At 52.1% G+C, this 27,821-nt stretch overlaps 2 protein-coding genes across 4 annotated transcripts; one reads left to right on the forward strand and one right to left on the reverse strand.

Annotated features, from left to right (window-relative positions):
- Positions 1-742: 742 nt before the first annotated feature.
- PRR15L (proline rich 15 like) lies at positions 743-12,773 on the forward strand. 3 transcript variants are annotated; one of them, XM_053211765.1, is made up of 2 exons: positions 743-758; positions 11,625-12,773. In XM_053211765.1, exon 2 carries the CDS (start codon positions 11,654-11,656, stop codon positions 11,954-11,956), a length of 303 nt encoding a protein of 100 aa, XP_053067740.1. In that variant the 5' UTR covers positions 743-758; positions 11,625-11,653; the 3' UTR covers positions 11,957-12,773. The 3 variants fall into 3 exon arrangements, with proteins under 3 accessions (XP_053067740.1, XP_014934025.1, XP_014934027.1); XM_015078539.3 differs by lacking the exon at positions 743-758 and adding an exon at positions 7,245-7,486; XM_015078541.3 differs by lacking the exon at positions 743-758 and adding an exon at positions 7,505-8,410.
- A 2,260-nt stretch (positions 12,774-15,033) lies between these two features.
- Positions 15,034-21,973, reverse strand: PNPO (pyridoxamine 5'-phosphate oxidase). The gene is given in 8 exon segments (XM_015078538.3): positions 15,034-17,460; positions 17,691-17,761; positions 18,061-18,189; positions 18,417-18,470; positions 19,327-19,426; positions 20,827-20,951; positions 21,838-21,916; positions 21,918-21,973. Coding segments are annotated over 8 exon segments (783 nt in total). The 3' UTR covers positions 15,034-17,291.
- Positions 21,974-27,821: the final 5,848 nt, after the last annotated feature.

Raw genomic sequence — 27,821 nt, forward strand, 5'->3', positions numbered from 1 at the left:
TTACTGTGCTTGCAGACAGGGTCCTAGCGCCGACCCTGGAGCCTTGTAAGCCGTTAGAAATGCCTTCTTCCTGCCTTGCCTGGCTTTACTGTTCGTCGCACACTTGTGGCACTTGTCACACTTTACCTTCCCATTCAATTTATCTGATAGACATGTGTTGAGCACCTGCTATATGTTGTGTGATTAGGACAGGAAAGGGGTGGAAGGAGGGTCAAGGGAGGCATTCCAGAGAGAACACCTCAATTGAATCTTAAAGGAAGGGCTACACAAAGAGGGGCATGTGGGGAGAGGTGTTCCGGGTGGAGGAGACCGTCCAGACAAAGCTATGGAGGCCACAAACTGCAAGAGGGGTGCAAGGAACAACAGGCAGGCAGGCAGGACTGGCAACATAATTGGTGGGGTCCAGGGCAAAATGAAAATGTAGGGCCCCTTGTTAAAAAGTTGAAGAATTTCATGAGGGGCCCTGCATCAGGTCTCACACTCATGAAGGCGGCCGGGAAGGCAGGCCAGCCTCTGTGCAGTAAAAGGTTTGTGGCAAGTAGTGGCCAGAGAAGAGCCGTAAAAGTGGAAAGGTCATATCATAGGGAGGAGCCTCATTAGGGAACTTGGACTTTACCTCCGCTGACAGAGAGGAACCACTGGAGGGTTTGAAGGGTTTTGAAGCAGGGAGGGACCTGTTCAAATCAACTGCAAGGAGGATGGTTTCGTGGGAGATAAGGCTGGAGACAGGGAGACTATCTGGAAGTTATCATGCAGAGGTCAGTGACCTGGGACAAGGCATGAGGAGGAGGGGAAGGGCTGGATTTGAGAGATGTTTTGGAGGGAAATGGACAGAACTTGGCCATCAAGTGGGTGTGTGGATGGGGGAGATAGACAGCAAGGATGACATGTAAAGTGGCTGGATTAGGAGTGCCACCAACTGAGACAGGGATGCAGGATGCTGACCAGGTATTGGGGAGGCGGGGTTCTTGGCTTTGAACTTACCAGGTTAGTGGTGCTGGGAGGCCCCCATGTAAAAAAAGTGTGCAAGAGACACTTGGGTTTATAGCTTTGGAGTTCAGGGGGAGCCCTGGGGCTAAGGGTGCAGCTTTGGAGAGCCACAAGCTGACTGATCTGAAGTTCACATGCTGGCTGAGGCTGAGGGAAGGCATGAGATTGGGCAAGAGGTGGGTAGAGTGAGGAAGAGACTGGGTGGGCCCAGGATAGATTACCAGGGATCTCACAGGGCTGGGTGTGCCATTTGGGGCCCCTCCCCTTCCAGGATGTTAGCTCCTCCAGGAGGCTCTGGCTGGTTCTTTGGAAAGGACCACCCCCACCCCACCCCGTTTCTGCCCCAGCACAGCACTTGGGGCTCAGAAAAATTTGTTCTTGAACTGTGTGGTGTGCTATAGCAACAAGAAGACCTAGATTTCCATCCAGGGAGATCTTGGACTATTTCCATAACCTCTCTGCCAGCCAGTTTCCTTAACATGGAGCTAGCACCTATCTTGACTATCTTGGTATTTCTGTTTATAGGCTTACATAAATAAACGTACTAGACGTATATAACACTTTGCATTTTACAACATGCTTTAATATATCTCTCATGCTTTGAAGACCGTGTCTGTGTGTGAAACATTAATCGTCATTAATTAAAAAAAATTTTTTTAAGTTATTTGTTTATTTGTGAGAGAGAGAGAGCAGGGAGGGGGAGAGAGAGGTGGACACAGAGAGAATCCCAAGCAGGCTTTGCACTGTCAACACAGAGCCTGATGAGGGGCTCGAACTCAGGAACCAGGAGGTCATGCCCTGAGCCGAAGTTGGACACTTAACCAACTGAGCCACCCAGGTGCCCCTAATCAGCATTATTCCAACATGGATTGAAAGATTTCCCTGGATATAGCTCACTGGGCAGAACTAAGGGCCTCTTCAGGGCTCTCTCATGGGAATTTGGCTCCCATCTCAGAGTCCTGACTCAGGCTGTAAGAATTGCTGGGACTCCCCCCCCATGATTAAACAAACACTTACTGGGCTCCAACTATGTGTTCCTGGCTCCCTGGGACACCCCAAGAAGCATGGCCCTGCCCCACCCTCTAGGTGCATCTCTCCTCCTTGAACCAACAGGTGGGGCACAGCAGGACAGGGTGAGTTGGTGGAGGCAGAGACCACCAGCATTTCACCCCACCCACAGCTCCCCGGGGTGACTCATGTGGAACAGAAGGATGTTTGAGAATAGTTCTGCCCGGCCGCTGGCCTCAGCTCAGGGTGGCTGCCCTAGACAGCACAGGAGTGTGGGTTTGGGGCGGCATTCTGCAGTGTTTGTCCTTTTCCAAAGGCCACAGAGAACCTCAGGGCCTATGGGCAGAGAAGCACATATGTGGTCTGGCATCCGGGGCATCGGGTCCTGGGGGCTGCCAGCGGTCGGAAGGTGGCATGTGGGATGCCTCACTGTGATCCTCATGATCCTCTGAGGATTTAGCAGATGGGACACTGGGGAGGTGGAGAAGGGCATAGCAGGCCTGTGCCAGCTTTGGACAGGAAAGCACGGAGCCCCGGGGCGGCCTGCAGGCAGGCTGCTTGACTATCCTTTGTTGTTGTTGTTAGCTTTCTTATTAAGTGATAACCGTGTGCCACGTGACAGTGTAGATGTTTTACAAGCCTTTATCTAACTTGATCCTTCCAACAACCTTATAATGTGGGTACTATTATTAGCCAGATCTTGCTTAGTTAAGTAACTTGTCCAAGTTCACACAGCTGGTAGTTGGTGGGGCTGCGATTCAAACCCAGGCCTGTCTGGCTCCCCAGCCTGCATTCTTGTTCTCCGTGGGATGTGGCTTCTCCCGAGGCCCTGCCTACCCCATTCACTCTGCTTGGCCATCTCAGCCCCAGGTCTCTTTCTCCCTCCGCTTTGGCTTGATTCCCATCTTTTCCCCCAGTTGTTGTGCCAGAAGCTTGGAACCCCCACCCTTGCAGTCCCTGCCCCTTTCCAAAGTTCCTTCTTACCACACCTCATTCTGGGCAAGAACACCTATTACTTATCTTCCTGCAATAGCCATAAAAAGAAGGCTTACCCTTGACATTCAAATAATCCATTTCTTTTATCCACAATATGTTTATTACTATATGGTCCGTGTTTTCTGTGTGTTTGCTCACAGCCATGCTGTGTGTGTGTGTGTGTGTGTGTGTGTGTGTGTGTGTGTGTGTGTGTGTGTGTGTGTCTGCCTGCTGGGCTAAAAGCCCCGGAGACTAGTTTTTCTTTAGTTTGCCTCCGAACATCATCTGTGAGCACCTTGTGGGCAGCGAGGACAGGCTTGTTCATCTGGGTAACCCCAGCTGCATGACACCTGACATTGAAATCAGGTGCTTATTGGCTGCTTGTAAAGAAAGGAGTAAGAGGTGTGACATGTGCAGGCAGCCATTTAGTAATGAGTAGGGACTGGGGTCACTGGGTCTGGAGTGGGGAGGGTTACACGTTCTCCAGCTCTTTTCGTCATCTCTCCTTCCGCAGTTCAGGACTTAGAATCAGGCCCCCTGAACTGCTTGCAACTGTAACCCAATGGTCCCTGTGTCTTCGTGCCACAATAGGGCCCCAAGATCCTTGGGGCTCCCTAGGTGTATTTTACTTCCTTCACTCAACAAGGGCAAATTTCTGAAAACGTGCACGTTGCATGTTTGTATGTGGAATATTATACTTGAACTTGGTTTTAGGGAGGTGCATTTAAAGGTTAAAAAAAAAAACACCATAAAGCAATAAAGTGGCCTGTTTAGAAAATATTCATAGTTTATAGCCTTATCTCAAACTCCCCTCCCAGCCCAGCTCCTCCCAGAAATAAATCTCCTAAAGGCCAAGGGTGGGGCCTGATTTCCCAGGCTGGTCCCTGTCTGGAGGGTGGGCCAGAGACTCCACAGCCCGCACCTGGTTCTGGTGGTGTTCTCCAGGGGCCGGCCACAGGTGGGCATCCACCGAATCCTGCCCACTGCAGTTCTCATTCGGGCTCCTTCTGCAGTGTGGGAATCAGAGAACAGGATTCTGCACCCACCCTCCCCAGGTCCCAGGCATCAGAAAGTTCTGGAGTTTGGAGTCAGGGAGTGTGGGCAGGAGTGCTTCCAGGAGGAGCCCCTTCTAATAAAGATGGAAATGGTGCCCTGACCCTTGGTTGCTGTACCCCAGGTAGTGACCATCTCATTGACCCTCCAGTGTCTTCCCAACACTTGAGCTGGGATGAGTGTTTAGCCTCTTCTGTTCTCTTCTAGATGGGATGTCCATTCTCAAAGAGATGGGGCTTTCAGAGAAAGTGATGGATCTAGAAAGCTGTGGGCACCTTCCTGGGACAGCTATATTATTTTTTTAAAGATTTGTATTTTTAGGGGCTCCTGGGTGGCTCAGTCGGTTAAGCGTCCAACTTCGGCTCAGGTCACGATCTCGTGGTTTTTGAGTTCAAGCCCCGCGTCAGGCTCTGTGCTGATAGCTTAGAGCCTGGAGCCTGCTTCAGATTCTATGTGTGTCTCTCTCTCTCTGCCCCTTCTCTGCTCATGCTCTGTCTCTCTCTCTCTCTCAAAAAAATAAACATTAAAAAATGTTTTTAAAAAATTAAAAAATAAGATTTTTATTTTTTCATTTTATTTATTTTAGAGAGCACACGTGAGTGGGGGAGAGGAGCAGAGGGAGTGAGAGAGAATCTCAAGCAGGCTCCATGCCAAGTGTGGAGCCTGACTCTGGGCTCGATCCCATGACTCTGGGATCATGACCTGAGCCAAAATCAAGAGTCAGATGCTCAACTGACTGAGCCATCCAGGTGCCCTTATAAGATTTTATTTTCAAGTAATCTCCACACCCAGTGTGGGGCTCAAGCCCACAACCCCGAGATCAAGAGTCGCACACTCCATCGACCAAGCCAGCCAGCACTCCAAGAAGTAGACTTCTTACTAGAGGCAGGCGGACCTTGCAAAATAATATCCTAAGTTCACATAAACCCCTGGGAAGATGATAATTAACAGCAAGCCTGCTGTAGCTGAAATCACATGGGCTTTGTCTCACATTTGCCTGACCCAGGGACTGTGGGAAAAAGGCAAACAAGCTAGATTAAGAATTTCTTAGGGTAAAGACAAGACTTCTATTTCTCATTTGCGTTTTAAAGCTTGTATTAAGTCCCTACTATGTCAGGTCTGAATCTGTGGCAGATAATTCTTGTTTCAAGGAGATAAAATTCTCTAAGGGAGCCAAATACATGAATAGATCATTACAATACTATATATGTATATATGTATGTACATACACCCATATGATCAATCATGGTATATATCATGTTAAATAGCATATGAGCAAACTCTGAAGGAATAAAAAAGTTCCTGGTGGCATAGGAGGTGTAATAATTAATTCAGGCCTTGAGGGATGAATAGGGGTTTATCTTGGTTTAAACATTTTTTTTAACGTTTATTCATTTTTTTGGAGAGATAGAGACAGAGCACAAGCAGGGGAGGGGCAGAGAGAGACGGAGACACAGAATCCAAAGCAGGCTCCAGGCTCTGAGCCATCAGCACAGAGCCTAGCACAGGGCTCAAACTCACGAACTGCAAGATCATGACCTGAGCTGAAGTCAGCACTTAACAAACAGACTGAGCCACCCAGGCCCCCCAAGTTTGTCTTAGTTTACACAGGAGGTCATTCCCGAGCAGGAACACAGCACGCACTCCTAATCCCAGCTTCTTTGGCCAGGAAGGTAGGCAGAGAAAGGAACTAGTGAGAGGATTTATGGCACGTTGGGAGAGGAAGCTGCAGAGGCCCATTCTAAGAGGGCCGGGCCAAGTGGGTTCCACTATGGGCCAAGGGGGGCCTTTGAAGGACTGTCCACTTGAGGCCTAGAGGTAGGGGGGCTGTTGAGGAAGGAGGAGAATATGAACTCACAAGGCCATGAGAAGTTGAACCAAGTAGAAACAGGGTTGGAAATGGTAGGGCAGATGTGAGAGGTGGTTAGTTTGGGAGTTGGTTGAGGGGATTAGGAGCCCAAGGAAAGGGGGATCGTCTGCCTTTTCACTACCCAGTAGTTGGCTCAGAGCCTGGCACACACTCAGACCCTGGAGGAAGGAGCTGGGTGGGTGAATTGGGCATCTAAGCCAGGCCGCACTGGGACACACAGCTGCAGGGACACTGAACACACAGGGGATGTTCCTCGCTCTCCAGTGATGCCTGTCCTAGGGGAGAGAATGCCAGCACAGACGGGCCACCTGAGGGGGGCGGCAAAATAACCTGCTCCAAGGCTCGGAGCCTGATGCGAAAGCAGCCCTGGGTGAACGCTGCGCACCACCTTGGCTAATGCAGGTTTGCAGGAGGGGGTGGGTCAGTGAGGGGATCCGTGAGGATGTCGCCCCCTGCCCGAGCAAGCTCTGCCTTCTCGCCTTTCCCTCTCTTCCAGCCTCGCCACAGCCCCGCCTCTCCTCCTTCCCAGAAAGCTGGCCCCAGGTGTTACCCCCTTTATAACATCCACCAAAAGCCCGTGCAATGGACCCCTGGAAGTTTGGAGGAAGGGGCATGAAGTGGTACTTTGCAGAGTACAACAGGAGCATGATCCAGTATCAGAAAATCAAATGCCGCTCTGCCCACGCACGTGGAACTTGGCATCTGATTTCACAGCCCCTGAAGCCAACCTCTAAGCGATGGAGATGTCTGAGGGTGGGTGGGTCTGGAGAGCCTGGCCCAAGGTGGGGCCAGTGACCACCCCCCACCCTGAGGAGGGGCCCTTCAGGTAAAGAGGGAACCGCAGCCCCCCACCCAGTGCCCGCCTGAGGAGCATTGAGCTTTGGGGTGGAGCGGACAGCCTGGGAACCGGTCTGCCAACCAGTTTAACCAGGGACTGGTTTCGACTCCGGAGTTCAAAGGAGCTAGGGTGCACCCCGTCCCACGTCCCACCCGGCCAACGGGGAACAACGGCGGCGCTTAACCCTTTCCCGGTTGTGCCTGGGGCCACATCCAGATGTGGTCCGTGATGGAGAGGGTCTGACCCTCTTTGGGGCATGAAATGGGTGAGGGTGACCTTGGCTACAGCGTGGGGGTGCAGCCAGGCCCACGAGGGTGGGGAAACTGAGGAGAGAGGCTCCCTTGTTCCTCCTGCCCCAGACTTCCCTTGGGGTTTCCTCTTCCTGCCTAGGCGATCCCCGGAGGACCCTGACTTCTGGGTGGGTGCAGGGGCACTGGGATTGGATTTCTGGGGTAATGAATATTCATCAGCCTGATCCGGCCTCTGCTTCTGTTTACTTAGCCGGGAGGGGCTGGGTTTCAGGTTCACCTTGACTCCTGGAGCCGCAGCGGAGCAGGTACCCGCTCCTGCACCTGTTTCTCTTGCACCTGCCATCCAGCTGCTCCTACCCAGCTCGCCTGGCCTGAGCCTTGCCTGGCGCGGCACCCTGGAGGCACCCCTACCTCCTCCAGTCTCCCTCCTGGGCAGCTGCCACGCTCAGCTCCTTCTCTAAGGAAGGTCTCACCTCCAGCCCGGAGCAGCCAGGATTACAGGTACAGGCAGAGGGTGAGGGGGTGGGGAAACAAAGGCACAGAGCCCAGTCAGGGCACTCCGTTCCACTTCCATGGCTGACAAGACTAACTGGGAGGGGGAACCCAGGCGGGCTGGTTCCCATCTCTCCCCTAGGTGGGCAGGCAGCACTCAAGACTCATCCCACTGGCTCTTGGAGTTAATCCAGGCCTCCAGCAGAGCTCTTTCTGGGAAAGTTTCCCTCCAGAGCAGTTCTGTATTAACTCTTACTAAGCTGGAGCCTACCCACCCCCCACCCCCCGCCCCCACCACCAGCCTGGAGGATGTTTCTGGCCGTCTGGTAGGAACATCTCTCCGTTCCTATCCAGGGTAGCCCAGTCTTACCCAGAGTGCACAAATGGCATCAGGGGCCCTGCAGAGGGATAGGGGCTGGGGGGTTCTGGGTTTTGTCTTCAAGCATAGAAGCTGACTCACTTCCTCAAGTCCCCTCCACTCCTCCACCCCCAACACTGTCAATGGTTAACTTGTCCCAGCTCAGAAGGGGCCTGGTTCAGTCTGGACAAGGCCCTTGGAACAGTTCATGGAACTCAGCTAGGGTGGTGGGGCTTGTCCTATGTGGCCACATGCCCACCAAGGTGCTGGCTGTCATAGGCAGGGTGGGGGGTGGTGGCAGGCTATCCTGTGAGGCCCTTTGTGGGCTCCAAAGCTGTGCAAACAGTGGAGATGTAGCTAACTCGCGTCCTCAGGGGTTGATTTCTATCATCCCATGGATTGCAGGGCCCCAGGGCGAGGGCCCAGCCCTCAGTTTGGCCAGCTAAGGGCCCTGTGCACGCAGACCGCATGGCCCCACCATATGTCACCAAATGCTGGGTCTGCTTGAAAACCCAAGGACACCCCTTGCCCCCCGTTTCCTCTGACCTTCTGTGATTAGGCGTGGGCATGTGGCTGTAAGTATATCACTCTTTCTGATGTTTGATAGCTTTCGATATCACATCACTTTTTTTATGTTTATTTATTTTTGAGAGAGAGAGAGAGAGAGAGAGAGAGAGAGAGAGACAGAGCATGAGTGGGGGAGGGGCAGAGAGAGAGGGAGACAGAATCCGAAGCAGGCTCCAGGCTCCGAGCTGTCAGCACAGAGCCCGACGCGGGGCTCGAACTCACAAACCGCGAGATCATGACCTGAGCAGAAGTTGGACGCTCAACCGACTAAGCCACCCAGATGCCCCATATCACATCACTTTTTTGATTGAAAGCAAATCAGATTTTACACTATCTTGGGGTGACTCACCACTTAAAATAATCTTATAGTTTGGTTATTTTGTAAAATAAACAGTCCTCTAATTTATCTCTTCTGTTTAGATTTTCATACGTCAGTCTTGCTGAAAGGGGCAAACATCTCTTACCAGTGCTTCTATGTCCTCTCGGACAGAAGGGACAGCAAAAGGCATCTTAGCCCAGAGTTCAAGGCCAGCAGACAAGGGCCCTGATGACTTGGTGCCATGGTGGAGGTCCCAGGGCAGGGTCCAAGGTCTATTCCCGTCTCTCTGTATGGTTTTCTGATAAGGTTCCTTGTGATCGGTCACTTCCTTCATTCCGGGGAGAGTTAAGCCCCGTGGATGCCGATTTGCAGCACCCACTAAAGCAGGTGTCTTTTTTTTATGTTGCTTTAATTTTTATTTTTGAGAGGGAGAGCATGAGTGGGGGAGGGCCAGAGAGAGAGGGAGTCAGAGGATCCAAAGCAGGCTCTGCACTGACAGCAGTGAGCCCAATGTGGGGCTTGAGTTCATGAACCAGGAGATCATGACCTGAGCCGAAGTCGGATGCTCAACCGACTGAGCCACCCAGGTGCCCCTAAAGCAGGTGTATTTTAGCTGGCACAGGCAGAAGCACTTTCTCTCAAGGGGGTGGGCAGTCAGATGGTTATCGTCGGCTCAGGAGTTGGATTCTCCACCCCTCTCTGAGTTCCTTGGCAACCCCGGATTGGCGGTGGTGGGGTCACAGGCCTTGCCCTAGACCAGGCGGCGACTGGGCACCCACAGGCCAAGCAAGTGCCCTCCCCACAACTCCTTCCAGAAACCCATTCTGGAACACCAAGTTCTGTGCAAGATTGTGCTAAGCCCAGGTGGGGGGCAAGCTGCCAAAGCAAACCTCTCAGGCTGTCTCCTTTGTGCACTCACCTCTCCAGGGTGCCCTGAGAGTATTTATCTGGCCACTCTCACCCCCTTTCACTTTCTAAGTGGGAGCTGCACAAGATCTCCCCTGGGCTTCTCTTGCTACTTGAGCTCAGCTAGAGGGACAGAGCTGGCAATGTGGGATCTGCTTCCCAAAGAGGTAGCAAGGAATCCATCAGGCATGTGATCTGGGCGGGGGACTGAGTATATGGCGGGACAGGGGGCACCAGCAGCAAGGGGCCATGGAGGCGGGCACTCAATCCATTCCAAGCCTAGACCAGCATCCTGCTTTTGTTTTTCCCAAATTTGATATGCTCTCCCACTTAAAAAAAAAAAAATCCTTGCTCATTAGGGAAGATCTGGAAACCAGAAACAATACAGGGAGAAAACACCCCCAATTCCTTTTCCATAAAGAAAATCACTATTAATCATTTGTCATACTTCTTTCTGGTCTTTTTAGAGAATGTAGCTAAGACCATTGGTTTTTAAAAGGAGGTAACATACGGGGCGCCTGGATGGCTCCGTCAGTTAAGTGTCTGACTCTTGATCTCGGCTCAGGTGATGATCTCACGGTTTGTGAGCTGGAGCCCCTCCTCGGGTTCTGCGCTGACAGCGTCGAGCCTGCTTGGGATTCTTTCTCCTTCTCTCTCTGCCCCTACCCTACTCATGCTCCCTCTCTCCCCCTCCTCTCTCTCAAAATAAATAAATAAACTTAAAAAAAAAAAAAAGGAGGTGATAGATTTGCCTGTGCTTGGGCTGCCTGACCATCTAGCTTTCTGGTGTATTGTGGCTACTGGCTCCTCCCCAGGACCCTTCACAGCCACATGCAGAGTCCTGAGAACCAGACCACCACCCTCTCCAGGCTCACAGATGCCTTGATCTGTCATCCCTCTGCCTGCCCTTCCATTGCTCTGAATTCCTCCAGTCTGCTGTCTCTTTCTTCCACCTTCCACCCACCGTCCCCCACCAGCAACAATGTCCAGGAAACCTCATCTCCCAGAACACGTACTAGCTCAGACAGCATCCGTGTGGAAATTAGTGGAAGATGAGGCCAAGCCAGGACGCATTGCTTGTCAGCAGGGATGCCTGGATTCTAGCCTCCAAGCCCCACCTCTTTTGGGTACCTTATGGAGGGTCCAGCCTGGTCTAAACCGTATCTCATGTGGACCTTGTGGCCTCACCAAACCTTCCAGATTTCCAAGCTTTTGGCTCCCCTGCAAACTCCTGTCCTCATGGAAGCTAGGTGGGGAAAGGAACCATTCCTCGATAATTACTAACGTTACCATGTTTTACTTTGCAAAGCATGCCTCCTTCCGTGGGCAGGGATTAACGTTAGAGCTAAATGTTAGGGCTGGAAGGGACAGCTGAGGACTCTGAGGGCCAGAGAAGTAACTTGCTAGAGGTCACAGGCTAGTACAGTCCCCGGGACTTCCCACTCCCGGCCTGAGCTTCCTCCCGCTCAGGAAAAATGCAATGGCTCCTTCACTCCTGCTGGTCCCCACTGGGAAGTCCAAATTACTCTCAAAATTGTAAATCCTATTTATTTTATAATGAATACTAAACAAAATGCACAGGGTGTTTCTACCCATCTGATACCAGCCAACCACCTGCCGGCTCCTGGCGGCAGGGCCTGGTGGCCTAGTGGGAAGAAATTGGGAAGGGTGTCAGTGGCCTGGGTGCTGGGTGACCCAGGCAAGCCGTTCACCTCCCTGCAGCCCTGAGGGGCCTGGAATCTCAAAGCTCCCTACAACCCTGCATGGCAAAAGTATGTGGCTGTCCCGCGGCCCTTTGGCCTGTTGATGTCCACTTGGCTGCCCCTTCCCCAGGCCCCTCTCTCCCCTCTCTTCCTGGGTTCATTCAGCTTCACCTTCAATTCTTTCAGGCCTGGACTATTGAAATAGCCCACGATTAGGAATTTAGAGAGGGCTGCTCCGAGGTACCCCCCTGCTCCCCCACTGCCTCCTCTCACTGTCCCACCCTACTCTTGCAGAAAGCCCCACCCTTGGCTCGGGGAACGCCATGACCGAAGTGGGCTGGTGGAAGCTGACCTTCTTGCGGAAAAAGAAATCCACACCCAAGGTGCTCTATGAGATCCCCGACACCTATGCCCAAACAGAGGGCAGCGCAGAGCCCCCTGGGCCCGAGGGCGGAGGCCCCGACGGCAACTTTAACACCCGCCTGGAGAAGATTGTGGACAAGAACACAAAGGGCAAGCATGTCAAAGTCTCCAATTCGGGCCGCTTCAAGGAGAAGAAGAAAGTCCGAGCCACGTTGGCAGAGAACCCCAACCTCTTTGATGACAGGGAAGACAAAGGACAGTGAAGGGGGCCAAGGAGGATGCTAGCACCTCCCCACTCCTGCCGTCAGCCGGATCTGAGACAGGAGCTTGCCACGCTGGCCTCCTTGGCCACAGCTGAAGCCGTGGGGGCAGTTGATGCCTGCTGGCAGGAAATGTCTGGTTTTAGGTTTGTATTTATATACCCCAGCTTTCTGGAAGGCCTGGGAGATCCCAGGGTACTCCCACGTCCCCCAGCACATACAGAAGCACTCCAGTCCGAGGATGAGAGCCCCACCCAGGAAGGACAGCCCTCCTCGCTGTGGCGGTGCCAGCAGGGAGGTGGGCATGGCAAGAAATGGAGAGAGGGAGCGGACAGACTTCACTTCCTCCAGGGGCACAGGGTCAAGGGTGAGTTTCAGTTGCTCCCTCTACCTTCTCTACCTGTAACTGTTCGCTGGACCAATTATGAGAGTGAATTTTCCAGAAGCCACATGATGGGGTGGTTTCCTGGAGCTGGAGGAGGTGGAGACCCTGAACTTGAGCTCACTTTCCATCACAAGAAGGAAGCTTCCTGGAACTTGGTGCCCAGGTGTGCGGGGAGAGAAGGACGCTGGGTGGTGCTGCAGAAGGCCAGGTGAGGGACCCCATGGCTCCCCGCACACATCCTCAAAGGGCGCTGCACTCGGGGAGGGGGTAGGGAGCGTTGGTAGGAGCTAAGAGCAGCTAAGAGCAGCTCCCCCTTCTCCTACTAGTATTTAAGAGGGACAGGCCCCAGAGATGAGTCCTGGAGCCTTGAATTTTGCTTAAAAAAGATAATTGTAGGTTTCTCTTTGTAATAAACGATGATGCAAAAGCAGAGAACCTATTTATGCTTTTGTCTTACATTTACTGAGGCCCGTTTCTAATGCCTTTACTCCCTTCGTGTAAGTAAAGTAGAACTTTGTGCTCAAAGTGTTCCTATCAAGCATCAGAAAGGATCCCCAGGGGTCACCTAGCTGGTTGGTAGAGCATGTGACTCTTGATCTCCAGGTTGTAAGTTTGAGCCCCAGGTTGGGTGTAGAGATTACTTAAAAATAAAATCTTTTCTCTTTCTTTCTTTTTCTTTCTTTCTTTCTTTTTCTTTCTTTCTTTCTCTTTCTTTCTTTCTCTCTTTTTCTCTTTCTTTCTTTCTCTTCTTTCTTCCTTCCTCCTTCCTTCCTTCCTTTTCTTTCTTTCTTTCTTTCTTTCTCTCTCTCTCTCTCTCTCTCTCTCTTTCTTTCTTTCTTTCTTTCTTTCTTTCCTTTTCTTTTTCTTTTTCAAAGGAAGGGTCCCCAATGTGAAAATATAGCAAAGGGAGGGGCTAGTTTCAACTCAGTGGTCAGTTACTTCTGGTCAACAGAGAGACCATCAGGGGCTCTAAGAGAGTGGAGGAGACCTTTGGAGACTGACCCCCAAATCGCAGGGGTTTGGTTTGGGATCAGGATTCAAATTCTCACTCCATAGCTTAGTAAAAATGGTGATTTGGGGAAAATTAAAAAAAAAAAAAAGTTCTCTGAACCTCTACCTCAGTTTCCTCTTCTGTAAAAAGGGTTGTTATAGTACCTATTTCATGGGAATGGCCAATATTAAGTGTCCCATAAATAGTCCTATAGTAGGTGCTCAGTTAACATTGGTTTCCCTTTATTAAAGAACTCCACCATAGCCCACGGTTTCTGTTTAAGAAAGAGGAAAGAGTGTGCTCCCTGTGCTATTAGGTCCAGATCTTTCTCAAGCCCCAGGAGTTGGGAACTAGAAAAAATTGGACAAATTTCTGGAGCTCTTGGTGGGAACAGGGAGAAACCAAGGTGGCAACCAAACAATGTGGTCCTGCAGCTTCCAGGTCAGTTGCTTGCAGGCTGTTGGGCCACTCCACCCCAGGGAGTGTGGCTCAGGGAAATTTATTACCCAAACAAACAGACCTATACAAGGGGGCCTTTGTTGGGTGGCCTCACCCAGGCCAGGGGGAGTTCTGAGGATGAGTGAGGGACACCAGGAGCCGGAGGAAGGGAAGGAAGGCTGACTCAGGTGCTGCCTTCCCCAAGGCCTCTTCCCCTATCCTCACCACATGGAACTTTCTAGGGTCCATCCAATTACTTAATCCATAAAATGTCCCACGGAGGAGCTGACTTCCCCCATACTCTAGCCCTGTCCACTGTGAATAGCCAAGGTTTACACAGAGCTTACAATGGGCCAGGCCCTGAGGTTCCTCATTCAATCCCCTCATCACCTGAGACAGGTGCTGTCCTCCCCATTTTCCAGCTGAGTTAGCTGAGGCGGAGAGAAGTGAAGCCATTTGCTTGCAATGGTAGAGCTGAGACTGAAGCCGGGGCTGGCCTGTGCACATGACTGCTGCACACAGCCCCTTCCACTCTTGATTCTCATCCGCTTGGGAGAGGAGAGGGCAATGTCTGGGGCTTGGAATCCCGATTCTGGCACCAATGGGGGAAAGCTAACCGCCTTCAAGGCTGAGTGTCTTCTGAGACACCGGACTATAGGAACCTGCCACTTGAGCCCATCTTGAGGTTCCTTGAGGGAGGTGGGGCTTGGGGATGATGCTGGGCCCTGGGGCACCAAGCCCTGCTTCTACCCAATGCTGGCACCGCATTGCCACCATTACCCCTCTTAGGAGAGAGGGTCTACGGCCCCTCTGCCTTGTGCTGGAGACCCTGCTCCAGCCCCAAAGTGATGTCCACAGGAATCTTCCAGGGAAGCCCCACATATTTCCCTAAATTGGGGGCAGGTGGTGGGTGCATACTAAAAGCCGAAGGGAAATCTGGCTGGCCAGGGAGTCGGAGGGAGGCAGCTGCAAGCTTTCACGAGGCCGGAGGAGGAGGAGGAGGAACCGAGAGTGCAAATATGTGCAGGAGCTGCAAGAGGCTACGGGTTATCGACCACAGTTTCACTGGGACACGACCCAAGGCAGGGAAGGGGGAGGCAGGAGGGGCTGGCCAGAACTGGCCTGCACTGCCCAGAAGGGGCCAACCCTGGGTGGCGGGCTCCCCCTGCTGGCCGCCCAACCTCTAGGGGAGAGGAGGTGTGGCTTAAATTCCCCAACTCCCCTCTTCCCTGGGGTGGTGGGGATGAGGCCAGGCCAGGCTGCATATTCGTCTCACACACTGCTGATGAACTTTTATTACGGACTTAGCACAGTGATTGTCAAAGAACAGGAAAGGAACAGCTGAAACCAGGCCCACACCTAGGGGGTGGGGGTGGGGGGATACACAGCTTCCAATAACAAGGCAAAGTAGAGAAATGCACCCCAGCGCCCTCTCCTACAGTGGCCACAGGGTTAGCATTGTGCCTGCCTGCACTCAGGCTTCAGAGGGGGACCAGCACCGAGAGGGCCACCCTTGGAGAAGCCGGTTCGTGACCCTGACGCGCGGCACACACCCACACAGTGGAATGAAGCAGTTCACAGAGTTGGCAAGTTCAATGCCAACGTGCACAGATAATAGATCTCTGGTCCTGGCTTAGTCACAGCAAACATTTACCCAGCCTGGCTCCCCTCCACAGCCATTCATTCAGGTTGTCATTGGTCACCATACTTGAGCTCAGGAAAAGTAAATACAGTTCAGCACAGGCCTCAGACCAGCCTTGATGAAGAATCCAGTGGTGAGGATGGGAGGTCGTTGGTTTGGAGGTCAGGGTCACCTGGGGGGGGGGGGCGGTCTTGTTAAATGTAGAAAGTGGGGGGGGGGGTGGCGCCTGGATGGCTCAGTTGGTTAAGCATCTGACTTCGGCTCAGACCACAATCTCGTGGTTCGTGGGTTCAGGCCCCGAGTTGGACTCTGTGCTGACAGCTCAGAGCCTGGAGCCTGCTTCCGATTCTGTGTCTCCCTCTCTCTCTCTGCCCCTCCCCCAACCTCTCTCTCTCTCAAAAATAAAGGTCAAAAAAAAATTTTTTTTTTTTTTAATGTAGAATGGGATCCACGAGTCTGGGGCTCCCAAGTGGTATTGCTGCTGCTGGTCTGTGGACCACACTGTGAGTGGCAAGGATCTAAACCAGAGGCTCTCGACTTTTGGCAACATTGAATTCCCTGGGGAGCTTTTCAATTTCCCAAAGCTCCGACCACACTCGGGCCAGTTAAATCACATCTGATTAAAGCTCCCTGAGTAATTCCAGCACGGAAGAAAACCAGTGTCTAGGAGTCATCATCAGTAGAGGTGGGGTGGGGGGGGGATAGGTGAAGGGGATGTAGGAGTAGTCAGAAAGGTATAATCCCTATAACAATTTTATATCTGGAAAATGAAATATATATATGTATGTTTATATACACGCAGATATAATTCTCATAAACAAGCATGGAAAGTAAAGCTTACTTGAAATCTGCCGGGCTGATAGGTACCAGCACATGAATCCCTTCTATAAAACTCCTGACTACCTGGGATTGAATACTTCTAGAGACACTTGCGACCTAACAGGTAGTCCACTCCATCTTAGGCAGTCCTGGCTATTTGAAGTCTCTCCTCACATTGAGATGAAATCTACTTCCGTGCAACTTCCACTTATGGTGCCTTTGGAGCTCCAGATAATAAATTTAATCCATTTTCCACATCGTGGTGCTTCAGATAATGGGAGGCAGTTATCAGTAGGGTACACAAGTAAATAAGTTAAGTCTCCTTTAGTTGCAAGCAACAGAAATTGATTCTAGCTAGTTTAAGCGCCAAACAACTTCCTTCCTAACTTCCTTCTTCCCTTCCTCTTCCCTTCCTCTTCCTTTCCTCCTCCCCCTACCCCCACCCCCCACAGGATAGTGGGTGTTTTGAGGCGGGAGGAGGAATTGCACAACCCAGAGGTGGGAGAAGGGATCCAAGGTCACTCAGGGAATTTCAAGAGCAGCAGCTGGAGGCTGTATCTTCTTGGCTGCCATTAACGACTTGGCTACAATGCCTCTCAGACTCTGGATCTCTTCATTTCAAATTTCAAATTTCAAATTGTTGACAAGAAAAAAACGATTGGCTAGACTGGCTCAGGTGCTTACGCTGGAACCAATCAGCTTTGGGCAGTATGGCTCAGTCACACTGGTAACAGGGCAGCTGGGGGCCCTCTCAGGGTCACCAGAAAAAGGGAATCACACCAGCTATTACCTCTTGAGGGAACTCTCCCAATAAATCACATTCAAGGTCAAGAACATAATTGTGGGATTTCTTTTTTTCCCATTTGTAAATGTCCATCCACTCTACTAGACCACCTACTTGAAAGCCAACTGAAAATACAGAATTTGGAGCTTGAACTCTGGAGAGCCTTAAATATAAGGGGTAGGGAGGGAAATGGGTTGAGTTTAGAAGGGTCTGGCTCCAGACCCCACACCCTCTCTTAGCACTCGGCCTCAGCTCTGGTCGGCACGAACAGATTGGAAGTCAGGGTGCAAGTCTCTCGTAGAGCCAGTCTTCCTCCCCAAGGTGGGTCATGGGCCCCAAAGGGCAGTCTCCTGTTGGCAGGCCCCGCCGAAAGATGATCCGGTCATGCAGGCGGTTGGTTTGGCCTTGCCAGAACTCCATCACTTGTGGGTACAGGATGTAGCCACCCCTTCAAGGAGAAGCAGCGGGTTCGTGCTCTGTGCATTTTTCCAGCAGGTCCCCATCCCAGGGCCCCCCGTCCCGAGTCCCCATCCCAGGGCCCCTTGAAGGAAGTTGCTGGGATGCATCTGAGGAGGATTACCGGGGGGAAATAGATCTGTAATTCCACAGATAAGGTGGTTGTGAGTAAACATGAGGGTTCTGGTGCCCCTTGCTGAAGGACCAGCAGGTATCACTCACCAGTATTTTGGCTTTGGCACCTCTTGCTCTTGGTAGAGCTGTTCCAGTTCCTCGTTTTTCTTTCTCAGATACTGTCCAGGGGAAGGAAATGGAGGAAGGCCCAGACCACTTACTAACGATTTACTAAGCACGTGCTGTGTGCCAGGCACGGGGGACACAGGTAATCAAGGCAGGCTGGCCTCTGGGAGCACAGTCCAACTGGAGGGTCAGACGAAGGAAGCCAGTTTCCCCACTACTCATCCTTACTTCCCCAGGAAGACCATCTTTTCACTCTGCCAAAGAGGGAGGGCCCTGGCATCCCCCGGAGACAGCTGCTGGGGAGGAGCGAAGGCCCCTGCCACCCGGAGAACTAAGGAGGGGCTCAACTCACCTCCCGATCGGGGATCACAGAACTCTGGTGACTGACCACGGCCCCGATCTGGCTGCTCTTGGGGCGGGAGTGGAAGTAGCACTCAGCCTCCTCCTCAGGCAGCTTCTTCACGGAGCCCTCCACACGCACCTGCTCAGGCATGGCCCTGGCTAGACAGCATTCAATACCACCCGCCCTCCCTACCAACACAGGCCTCCTTCCTCTCTCTTCTCATTACCCACCGGCCCATCACTGCTGACCCCAACTAGACCAGCTCCCTGAGAGGTATTTGAGAGGTGGGATGTTTGCCTGGCCTGGGGACCTCCACGGGGCTCATCCATCATGAGCCCCAGGCTGTCCTGGGAATGCTCACTCACCTGACGATTGAGAGGCTCCCAATAGAAGACAAGAGAAGCAAAGGGATTGGAGTCCTGAAAATGAAAGAGAATTCACAGTCAGCCAGCAGAACAGCAGGGAGGACACCTCCGCCATGCAGAAAGAAGGCAGGAAGTCTGTAGCACGCAGGCCCCCAGCGGATGCATTCACTACAGCATCTCATTGAAACCCTCAAAGGTGTGCCTACTTTTACAGGTGTGGAGATAGACTCAGAGAGGTTAAGTAACATGCCCAAGTTCACACAGTAAGTGGTAGAGCTATGCTGAGAACCAAAGCCATGTGGACTCCAAAGTGAGGCTTGCCAGGTCTCTAATCCATAGATTGGCAAGCTCAGAAATGCATTTGGGGCTGGCATGGACTCAGGGAGGGCTACTTCTTTGGATTCATGAGTAGAATGCACACAGAGTATCAGGTCTAGGCTTGACGTCAGGAGAGGTGCTGGGGGTGGTGGTGGTGAGAATAACAGAAACAACAGATGCAGCCTCTGTCCCCACAGAGCTTACTGGGGGTTTAGCAGAGGAGACAAATACAAATCACACGACCACATAAATAAACCCACAATTATAAACTGGAAAAAGGGCAGAAAGTAAAGCTACAAGTTATAACGACAGTGAACAGTGACTGATGTAGCACAGGAACTGAGGAGGACTTTCCTGGGTCTGAGAGCCGAAGGGACAGGAGGGACTTAGGTAGTTAGGTAAACAGATGACAGGGATGGTCAGAGGCAGCCCTCATTCCCGGCAAAGAGAAGGACAAGTGCAAAGGCCCACAGGCAGGACGGTGCCTAACCACAGACAGCAAGTGGGTTGGAGCAGGGATGGCATATGAAAGCGACGGAGGAAGCGAGGGCTGGACCCTGCAGGCCCGGGAGGATTTACTGTGAACCCTCACCAGCTCTTTTCCCTTTCGACTCTCGAAGTTAGTGAAGAAACGGAAGCCATCCTTGCCAAAGCCCTTCAGCAGCACCATGCGGGCAGAGGGTTTTCCGTCTCTGGGGCAAAGATCAGAGCATGTGATCAGAGCCCATTTCACAGTCCCTGCTACCACCCCTCCCCACAGATGCTCCCCTGAGCACCCCCCACCTGTGCCCCCTTATTCTGCACTGTCAGGGCACACAGGCTACCCATTCCCACTTGCCCTCGGGGATTTGTCCTAGAGGTGCAAGTATGACATCACTGCCTGGGGCCTGTTATGGACTGAACTGTGTTCCCCTGAGTCCCCCCCATATCCTTAACCCCCAATGTGACTATATTTGGAGATAGGGCTTTGAGGGAGGTAATTAAAGTTAAATGAGGTCATAAAGGGGAGACTCTAATCTCAATAGGTCTGGTGTCCTTATGAGAAGAGGAAGAGATACCAGAAAGCTCTCTCTCTCTCCCTTCCTTTCCCTGCATGCACAAAGGAAAGGCCATGTGAGGACACGGCAAAAAGGCGGCCATCTACAAGCCAGAGAGGCCTCATTAGGAACCAATCTGACAGCACCTTGATTTTGGGCTTCTGGCTTTCAGAACTGTGAGAAAATAAAATCTCTGTTGGTTAGGCCTATCAGTCTGTGGTATTTTATCATAGCAGTCCTAGTGGACTCCAGCAATACTGCAGTCAGCCAATGCTTAGTGATCACAGAAAAGGTGGTTATACCAGGGTCTCTGCTCAGAGCTCTGGGGGATATCCAGGGGCACAGAACAAGAGCCCTGCCTTTAAGGCCTTACACTTTGATAGAGGGGAGAAAGGAAGAGTTGAATAACAGGCTAATACAAGAGGTGTCTCGTGGGGTATATGACTGATTGTTAAATAAATAATACAACCAAGCACTGTGCTAGCTTTCAGAAGAGGGAGGGAGCTTTATGGAGAGGTTCCAGGAGATGTAACTGTTTTGTTTTTTAATGTTTATTTTTGAGAGTGAGCAAACGAGGGAGAGAGTGCGTGCGCAGGGCAGAGAGAGAGGGGGACAGAGGATCTGAAGTGGGGTCTATGCTGACAGCAGAGAGCCCAATGCGGGACTCAAACTCACAAACCGTGAGATCATGACCTGAGCTGAAGCTGGAAGCCTGACTGAGCCCCCCAGGTGCCCCCCAGGAGATGTAGCTCTTAAAGGGCAGATGGGAACTGGGTAAATAGGGACGAGAAAGACAGAGGTGCTGGGGGGAGGTGCGTTAAGAGCAGAGATAAACGAGGCAGTACATTTATTACTGAAATGGAATTAGGTGAAGTGTGATCTTCATTTACAGGTAAGGGCACGGAGGCCCAGAGAGGACAAGTAACATGCCTGAGGCCACCCAGCATGCTAATAACATAGCTATAACATAAACTTGCATTCCATTAAGTTGAGAGTTTCCTAAGTTTCCTGCTTCATCTGTACCCACTCACAGATGGGCCCACTGCTATGCCTACCTGGTACATGTAGCCAGGCACATGGCATTGGCTTCCCCTATGTCAGGACACTCAACAGCCTCCTCAAACCAGGCAGCAAACTGCTTCACGGGGTCCAGGGAGGTCAACTGAGTCTCCTCAAATGCCTGAGAAAGGAGAGTTTTATTTAATAAACACATACAGCGCTTACTGTGTACCTGGTACTGTTCCGGGCACTTTTCATTAAAACAAAAAACAGCACCCGTGTTCTGCTAGTCCTATTTTACAGGTGAGGACAGAGGCATAAACACATGGCATAAGTTGCCAAGTCCCATAGCTAGTGATCGATGAATTAGGGTGTCAAACCTATCACCTGGGGAGCATTAAAAAAAAGCCACATTCCTGGGCTCCGCCCCCCCAAATTCTCAGTAGGTCTGAGGTTTAAGGAAAAACTGCTTAACAAAATGTTTAACAAGTACTTCTGGAAATGCGCACACACAACCAGATTTAGAAACGGTGGCTCTGGCCTCAATTCCTAAACAGTTCTGTTGGATCCTCCTCTCAGGAGGAAAAAGCAAAAGAACTTCTGGAAATGGTAAGGGAAGGGGCTGAATCAGGCAGTGAGTGAGAGCTGGAGCTTTCTCTTCCCCACCTCCTTGAGTCAGTACCCCTCGTCCATGTGTCACTTATCAAATATTTAGAAGCTGATTATCACTGTTCTAAGCACTTTGCAAATATCAAAGTCCACAACATCCCTGAGTAAGGTACTCAATTCCCAGGTGAGGAAATTCTGAGGCCCAGAGGGGTTAAGTTATCGCCCAAGGAGATGCACCTCGTGAATGGCAGGATCCCAGCCAGGGCCGCCCCCAGAGCTCGCGCGCGTACCCACTGTGACCTGCTGCCTCTTTTCATCCTTGTTTCCCCAGAGCCCCTCCCCCTGTTGGTTGTCTTTGAACACCTTCTCCTACGCGGGTGACCCCAAACTCCCCTCCCCCTCGGGGGATGACGCGGGGACCCCTCCCTGCGGGAGGCCCTGCCCGGCGGCGGCCGCACCTCTCGGTCCCCGCGGTAACTCTTGCGCATCGGTCCCAGGTCCATGACGACACCGCCACCGCACAGGTGGTGGAGGTAGGGGCCGCTCGGTAGGTTGCCCGAACGTCGCGGTGACGCCTCGCAGCCCGCACGTCATGAGGCCGCCAGCCACGTGACCCAGCGTCGTCCGGCGCCAGGTTCCGTTGGGTTCGGAACCAATTTCTCAGCCTGGGACTTTACCCGGGGGAAGGAAGAATTCTCCAGTTGCCAAGCCCGGCTAACAGGTACTAAGTCCTCAGAGCCAATGGGCGCTCAGGGTCGGAGGAGGGAGACAGGCGCCGAGAGGCCATTGGTTGGAGTTTTGCGGGAGCGAGGCCAATTAGAGCGAGAGCAGAAGAACCCAGCAGCCAATGGGCGGTGCCTCCGGGGGCGGGAGCAGAGACACAAGGAAATGCTGTCACCGCCGTTAACATGCACGTGGAGGTTTGTTAAAGGTACAGGGACGGCAGCAGCCCAGGCTGGGAGCGGGGAATGAGTCACTGGGGGCTTACAGGGAGTGGTCAGTGTTAAATGGCTGGCTCCTAGCAGGTGCCTGGAGGCAAGCCTAGTGCAGGAAGTAGCCCCGGGAGGGAAGCTGGTGGGGCAGGGAAAGGACAAATGGAAAACGGAGTTAGGGGCCAGACTCTGAGGCCAGGTGATAGGGAGACACAGGAGGGGCAATTTAGTTAGGAGGAGAAATTGGGTGGGAGAGGTTGAAGTGAGTTGTGGGTCGCACAGGATGGATACTGTGTATTGTGCCTGATTGTATTTATGGGGCAGGGAGGGGGGCAGGGGTGGGGTGGGAGTGGGGTTCTCTGGAGTCTGGGGAGATGCAGTGGGGTCAGGAAGAGGCTGTGGGGTGGGAAGGAAGACTGCTGAATGGAAAGGCAGGAAGAGAGACATTTGGCATCAAGCCATCCCAGACCAGAGCCATCTTCCCTGTCCAGCTCTGAACCCTGGGTTCTCCTTTCATGGTGCTCATGGTTTCTCCTTTCATGCAGTGGAGTTCGCACTAGTCAGTGTTCTGCTAGATGGAAAGGTTACCACAGCCCCACCCCTCCTGGGCCTCCCTCCTCTTAGCCAAGTTTCTCCCTTCTTCACATTTTGCCCTTCCTAGGTAGTTGGAGTCTAGTTCCTATGTCAATGCCAGCCATAACTGGGGGCACAGGGGAGCAAGTGACTGTGCAAAGCCACTTCCAGGCTGTGGACACAGGGCTGAGAAATGGAAAAACCTACCAGTACCCATTCCGGCTTTGACCTGGCTGGGGCAGCCTTGGGTCAAGTCCTCTCAGTAGTCCTGGTTTCCACCAACATCAGGAAGGGGAGCTGCCAGAGCCATCTAGGCAGGCACCCCAGGACTGTGCCAGGTAAGGGGAACTTCCTGCCCTACCCAGGTGTCTGCATTACTAAGTGTGATGCTTCATAAAGCCCAACATTAGATACCTATCATCTTTTATTATATGGTTGTAGCTTGAGCCAAATGGAATCTAGAAGACCAATTTACTGCAATGAAATAATACATGTCTCAAGTCCTAATGATGTTGATCTATGGATTCTCCACTGGTTGGAAATTTTTGCTACATCGTTTTCCTCCATCAACATGACTGAGGGAGTTGACTGGACTTACTTTCTTGTTGAGGTTGTCTTCCCACCTGTGAACGTTGCTGTTCTCCGCTCCTTCCAAGTGCATGCACTTGAACTTGTGTAAAGCGGTCATTAGCACCCTTCAACTCAGATGGTTTTGTTCATGGGGCCCCACTCTTAGCACTCCTGGGCTATGTTACCCTGGACCTGGGACTCTGGGACAAGACTAGGATCATCTGAATGGTTTGCTTAAGAGCCAAGAGCTCAGTATAGATATTTATTCATTCAGTAGACATTTTGTTAAAGACCTCTTTTGGATCAGGCACTGAGCTAGGTCTGAGAATACTGAGATGAAGAAAGTGACATGCTTCCTGCCCACAGGAGGTTTGTGGTTTATAGGGGGAAGCAGATCTAAAGGCTGATGAGTTACAGGTACTTTAACAGTTATCTCTGTGAGGTAAAGGGGAGCAGAAAGGAGAAATTGGTCTCCAGGGGTCAGTCAGAAAGGCTTCGTAAAGGGAGCAGACATTTGATTTGTCTTACTGAGTAAGTGTTTGCCAGATAGACAATGGAACGGGCATGTCGGGAAGAGGGAACGATGTGGGTAAAGGCACAGTGTTAGGGAAATGTGGAACAAACAGGTGATTCTCCTAGAGCAAGATGGTGAGGAACAGGCTGGACAAGTAGGCAGGGCTCGTGCACCTGCTGAAGATCAGGCAGTGGAAAGGGTCAGGCTTTTAGACAGCAATTCTTTTTTTTTTTTTTTTTAATCCTTCTTGCTCTTGTTGAACCAGAGTGTCTAATTTCTGTTTTTTAAGACCAGATGGAGAGAAAAAGTACTAGATTCCAGAAGCCTCTCCCATCCTTGGCGATTAGGCAGGAAGTTTGCAACTGGTTGCCTTTTTAGATTTTCCCTTCCGTCTTGAAAATAACAAGCAGGCTTGTGTTGTGCTTTTCTGCCTAGTGGGATTTGGTGTCTGGATCAGAAAACAGCCCTGCAGCGCAAACTGGAGAGGGGCCGGCCTTGCTGCTATTGCCGAAACCCCAGCAGGGGTTTTGTCTGCGTGGGAGAAATGAATTTTTTATGGTTACTGCTTTTTCTTAAACACTTTGCCACCCTCCTGCCTCCCCCAACTTTGTAAAATTATTAATCTTTCCTCGGGAGAGTCTTAAATGAAAAGAGAACGTATTGTAATATTTCACTGTACGGAGGAGGCACACTGGTTTCTCAATATGAAACAAAGGGCTGGGTACGGGTTTGGGGACTGTGCCTCGCCTGTTTTCTTCCGGGGCTTTTGCATTTATGTCCTTATGTCACCTTGTAGTCTAATTGTTTGGTTGAATTATATATTTCACTTGGACCTCAGTGATTGTGTTTGGGGACCTGACTCTGGTGACCGAGTGGGTGGTGGGTAAGGGAGGGCGAGGCAGTGACCGGGAGACGTTGAGAGATTCGGCAGTGTTGTCTAAGGAGAAGCTGGGAGCCGGGAGCCTGGTGCCGGAGTCTGGGGCGCCGCCGGAGGGGAGGGACTCCACCCACCATGATAACTTTAGAAAACATGGGTGGTGCTGTTCATTGAAGTGGGGCATATTGGAGGAGGAGGTTTTGGGGGGAAAATGAAGCCAGTTGGACCCATGGAGCGTGAGGGTTTATGGGACACCGATGTTTGGCCAGGTTGGATAATCATGTCTGGAGCTTAGAGGGGAGGTCTAGGCTGATGAGACTGGGTTAGGCGTCATGAGCCGCCGAGGTGGTATCTGAGGCCATGGGGAGGATGAGAATGTCTGAGAAGGGAAGAGGGCCTGGGAGAATTAAGGAGGATGGCGGGAGGTGGGAGGCCCAAGAAGGTGGCCGTGATGCGGTAAAATGTAGTGCCCAGCCTTCCAGGAGGCCGATGGCAGGCCAGATGGGGTGCGCTGGGGGCCCTAAGCTCAGGCACTCTTGGGTCCAGCCTTGGGGTGCACTGAGGACACACAGGAGGGTGGGTACTTGGTACTCAGCCAGCAGATACCTGAGCCCTGAGTAGTGTGGTCACTGGGGGGCCTAGATGGGAGCCGGGTCGTCAGAGCCTTGTAGTGGGTTGGAGAGGAGGCTGTCCCTTACCCTAGTGTCCTGCCCGTGGTTGTGTGGCTAACCCCTCACAACCCTTGCGTGTGCTCACGGGTCACTTCCCAAACACGTCCATTCATGGGCAGCCCCAGGCCTCATCAGAAGCGCCTTCGTGGGAGGGACCACATCCCTTACTGTCTCTGGCTCCTGCTCAGTCGCAGCCAGGAAACTCTCTTCTGTAATGTTTGTGCATAAACTGCCTTTGTGAAGCTTCTCTGTACCTGGGTGCTAGGCATGGCGGGGGGGGGGGGGGGCATTGGGGGGTTTTGCGCCTGGTGGGAGCAGGGCCAAGTGCTTTCGTTGCCTGGAGGGATGTTAAGCTTTCCAAGGCTTAGGCTTAGGGCATCAGCCCTGGCTCCCTTGGTCATTGGAGTGTGGGCCACAGGCAGAGGGAGGGGGCCTGATGGTGGGTTCCCAGGCAGGCCCAAAGGAATATGACCTGGTGGCTTCTTAGTTTCATTTGAGAAGTCCTGGTTGGTCCTTGCTTTTGGCCTGACCTGTGGTCACTTCTCATTTCCTCCCGCCCAGAATGGCGATGAACAAGTGTTTGACTCTCCTCCTCAAGCCCTGATCCTCTGCCCTACCCACTGTGGTTTGCCCGTCCCTGTTCTGGAGTCCATTTTCCCAGGCTCGCTTCCCGCCTCCTCCTTTCCCTCCTCCGCTCCTTCACTAGGAGACCTAGTTGCCACTTGTACCGACATGACTGCACTTCCTTTAGTGACTTCACCCCAACCCCGAAGACCTTGGTCAGGTCACAAGAGGTCTCCCAAGGCAGTGAATCACGGAATTAGGGTTCCTGGAATCCACCACCGTGTAGACCACAGCCGCATTCCATCAGCCATGAGCCCCCAGTGGGTACAGGGACCCGAGAGGCTGCAGGTGGCTCTCGGTCATTCTCCAGCGGGGGGCCTCAAAGGGCCTTCAGCAGGTGATTGTAAAGATGGACTGAGGTTTGAAGAAAGCCTGAGCTCTATTTGCTGGCTTAGTTGGGTTTTTTGTTTTTTGTTTTCTTTGTTTGTTTTTAAGGTATTTTGCCTGGATTTGCCTTTAGGAAGGAGGGTCTCAGAAAGGAGGGACCCAGTCCCCTTTCCTTCCAGGCCTGTAATCCTAGTACCTGGGATCAAAGAGCCCCAGTGTTGAGCATCACTGAGCAGAAGGGAGGGGGGCTGTGAGGGGGGGACTTGATGCCAACGACCTTGAGGAGGGAAGGGGGCAGAGGAGGGAACTCGGGCAGCGTGACCCACACTCTTGAGCTGCTGGGGGTGGCCTGCCCCCAGATTTTCCACCAGGGCCTATCAGGTGCCCTGGGGTGAGCTTGGGCTACATCACGCCATCCACAGACCCTGCCCCCTGCAACTCTCCAGTAAACTAAGGCAGATGAGGGCTAACTCGCCACCAGGTCCTTCTGTTCTTTCCTTATGCCATCACCCACACTGGGCAGAGAGCACTCTCCCACTCCCCATCTGACTCAGGCATCCCATGGGAAGCAGAGATAGTGAGGCCTGACTGTGGAGCCTGAGTATCTCCCTGAAGAAGGGAAATCCCGAGTGCCAAAAGGCAGTTTTGCCCGCCGGGGGCTGGCACCCTCACTTCCAAAGGATGCCCGGGAGTTGGGTCAGTTTCTGCGCGTGAAGCATTAAGCCTATGGCTTGGAATCAACTCCCAGGAAAGGAGAATTCTTTGTGACTAAGAGCAAAGCCAAGGGAGGGGGGGGAAATGTGGCAGAAAGTGGCCACTTTATTAGTAATCCCCTTCTCTCCACCAATCCCAGTTCAGAACACAGCCAGACATTTTTTCCAGCCTTGTGACCCACACGTGAGTGAGAGAAACCACCCCGCGTCTTCCTCCTGCCAGTGCAGCGATGAGATACAGGAGTGATGGGGGCTGGTCGAGAGGCTTCTGTGCCAGAGCACATTCAGGTCTGGTTTCACCCAAAGGGTTTGTGTACAGTGGTCAGGGGCAGAGAACCCATGATCCGTCTGAGATCATATCCTTGTTATTTCTTCCGACGTGAGGGTGGATTGGCTCTGAGTAAAAGCTATCTGCTTGCAAATGCAGGCCACCAGTGACAAAGGAAACAGAGTGAGGGAATGGATAGCTCAAAAAAAAAAAAAAAAGAAAAAAAAAAAAGAGCCTTGCCACTCCTGCAAAATAGCATCCCTGGCTGTGTCCCTTTGAGCCTAAGAGGTGTCGTTGTTGAAAGGAAAGCACATGCTGTTGTCTTTGTGACTCACCTCTCCCTTCAGCCCGGATGCTTTTCTGGCCCCTGCTA

Source organism: Acinonyx jubatus, chromosome E1, assembly GCF_027475565.1.
Source record: "Acinonyx jubatus isolate Ajub_Pintada_27869175 chromosome E1, VMU_Ajub_asm_v1.0, whole genome shotgun sequence".
NCBI lineage: Eukaryota > Metazoa > Chordata > Mammalia > Carnivora > Felidae > Acinonyx > Acinonyx jubatus.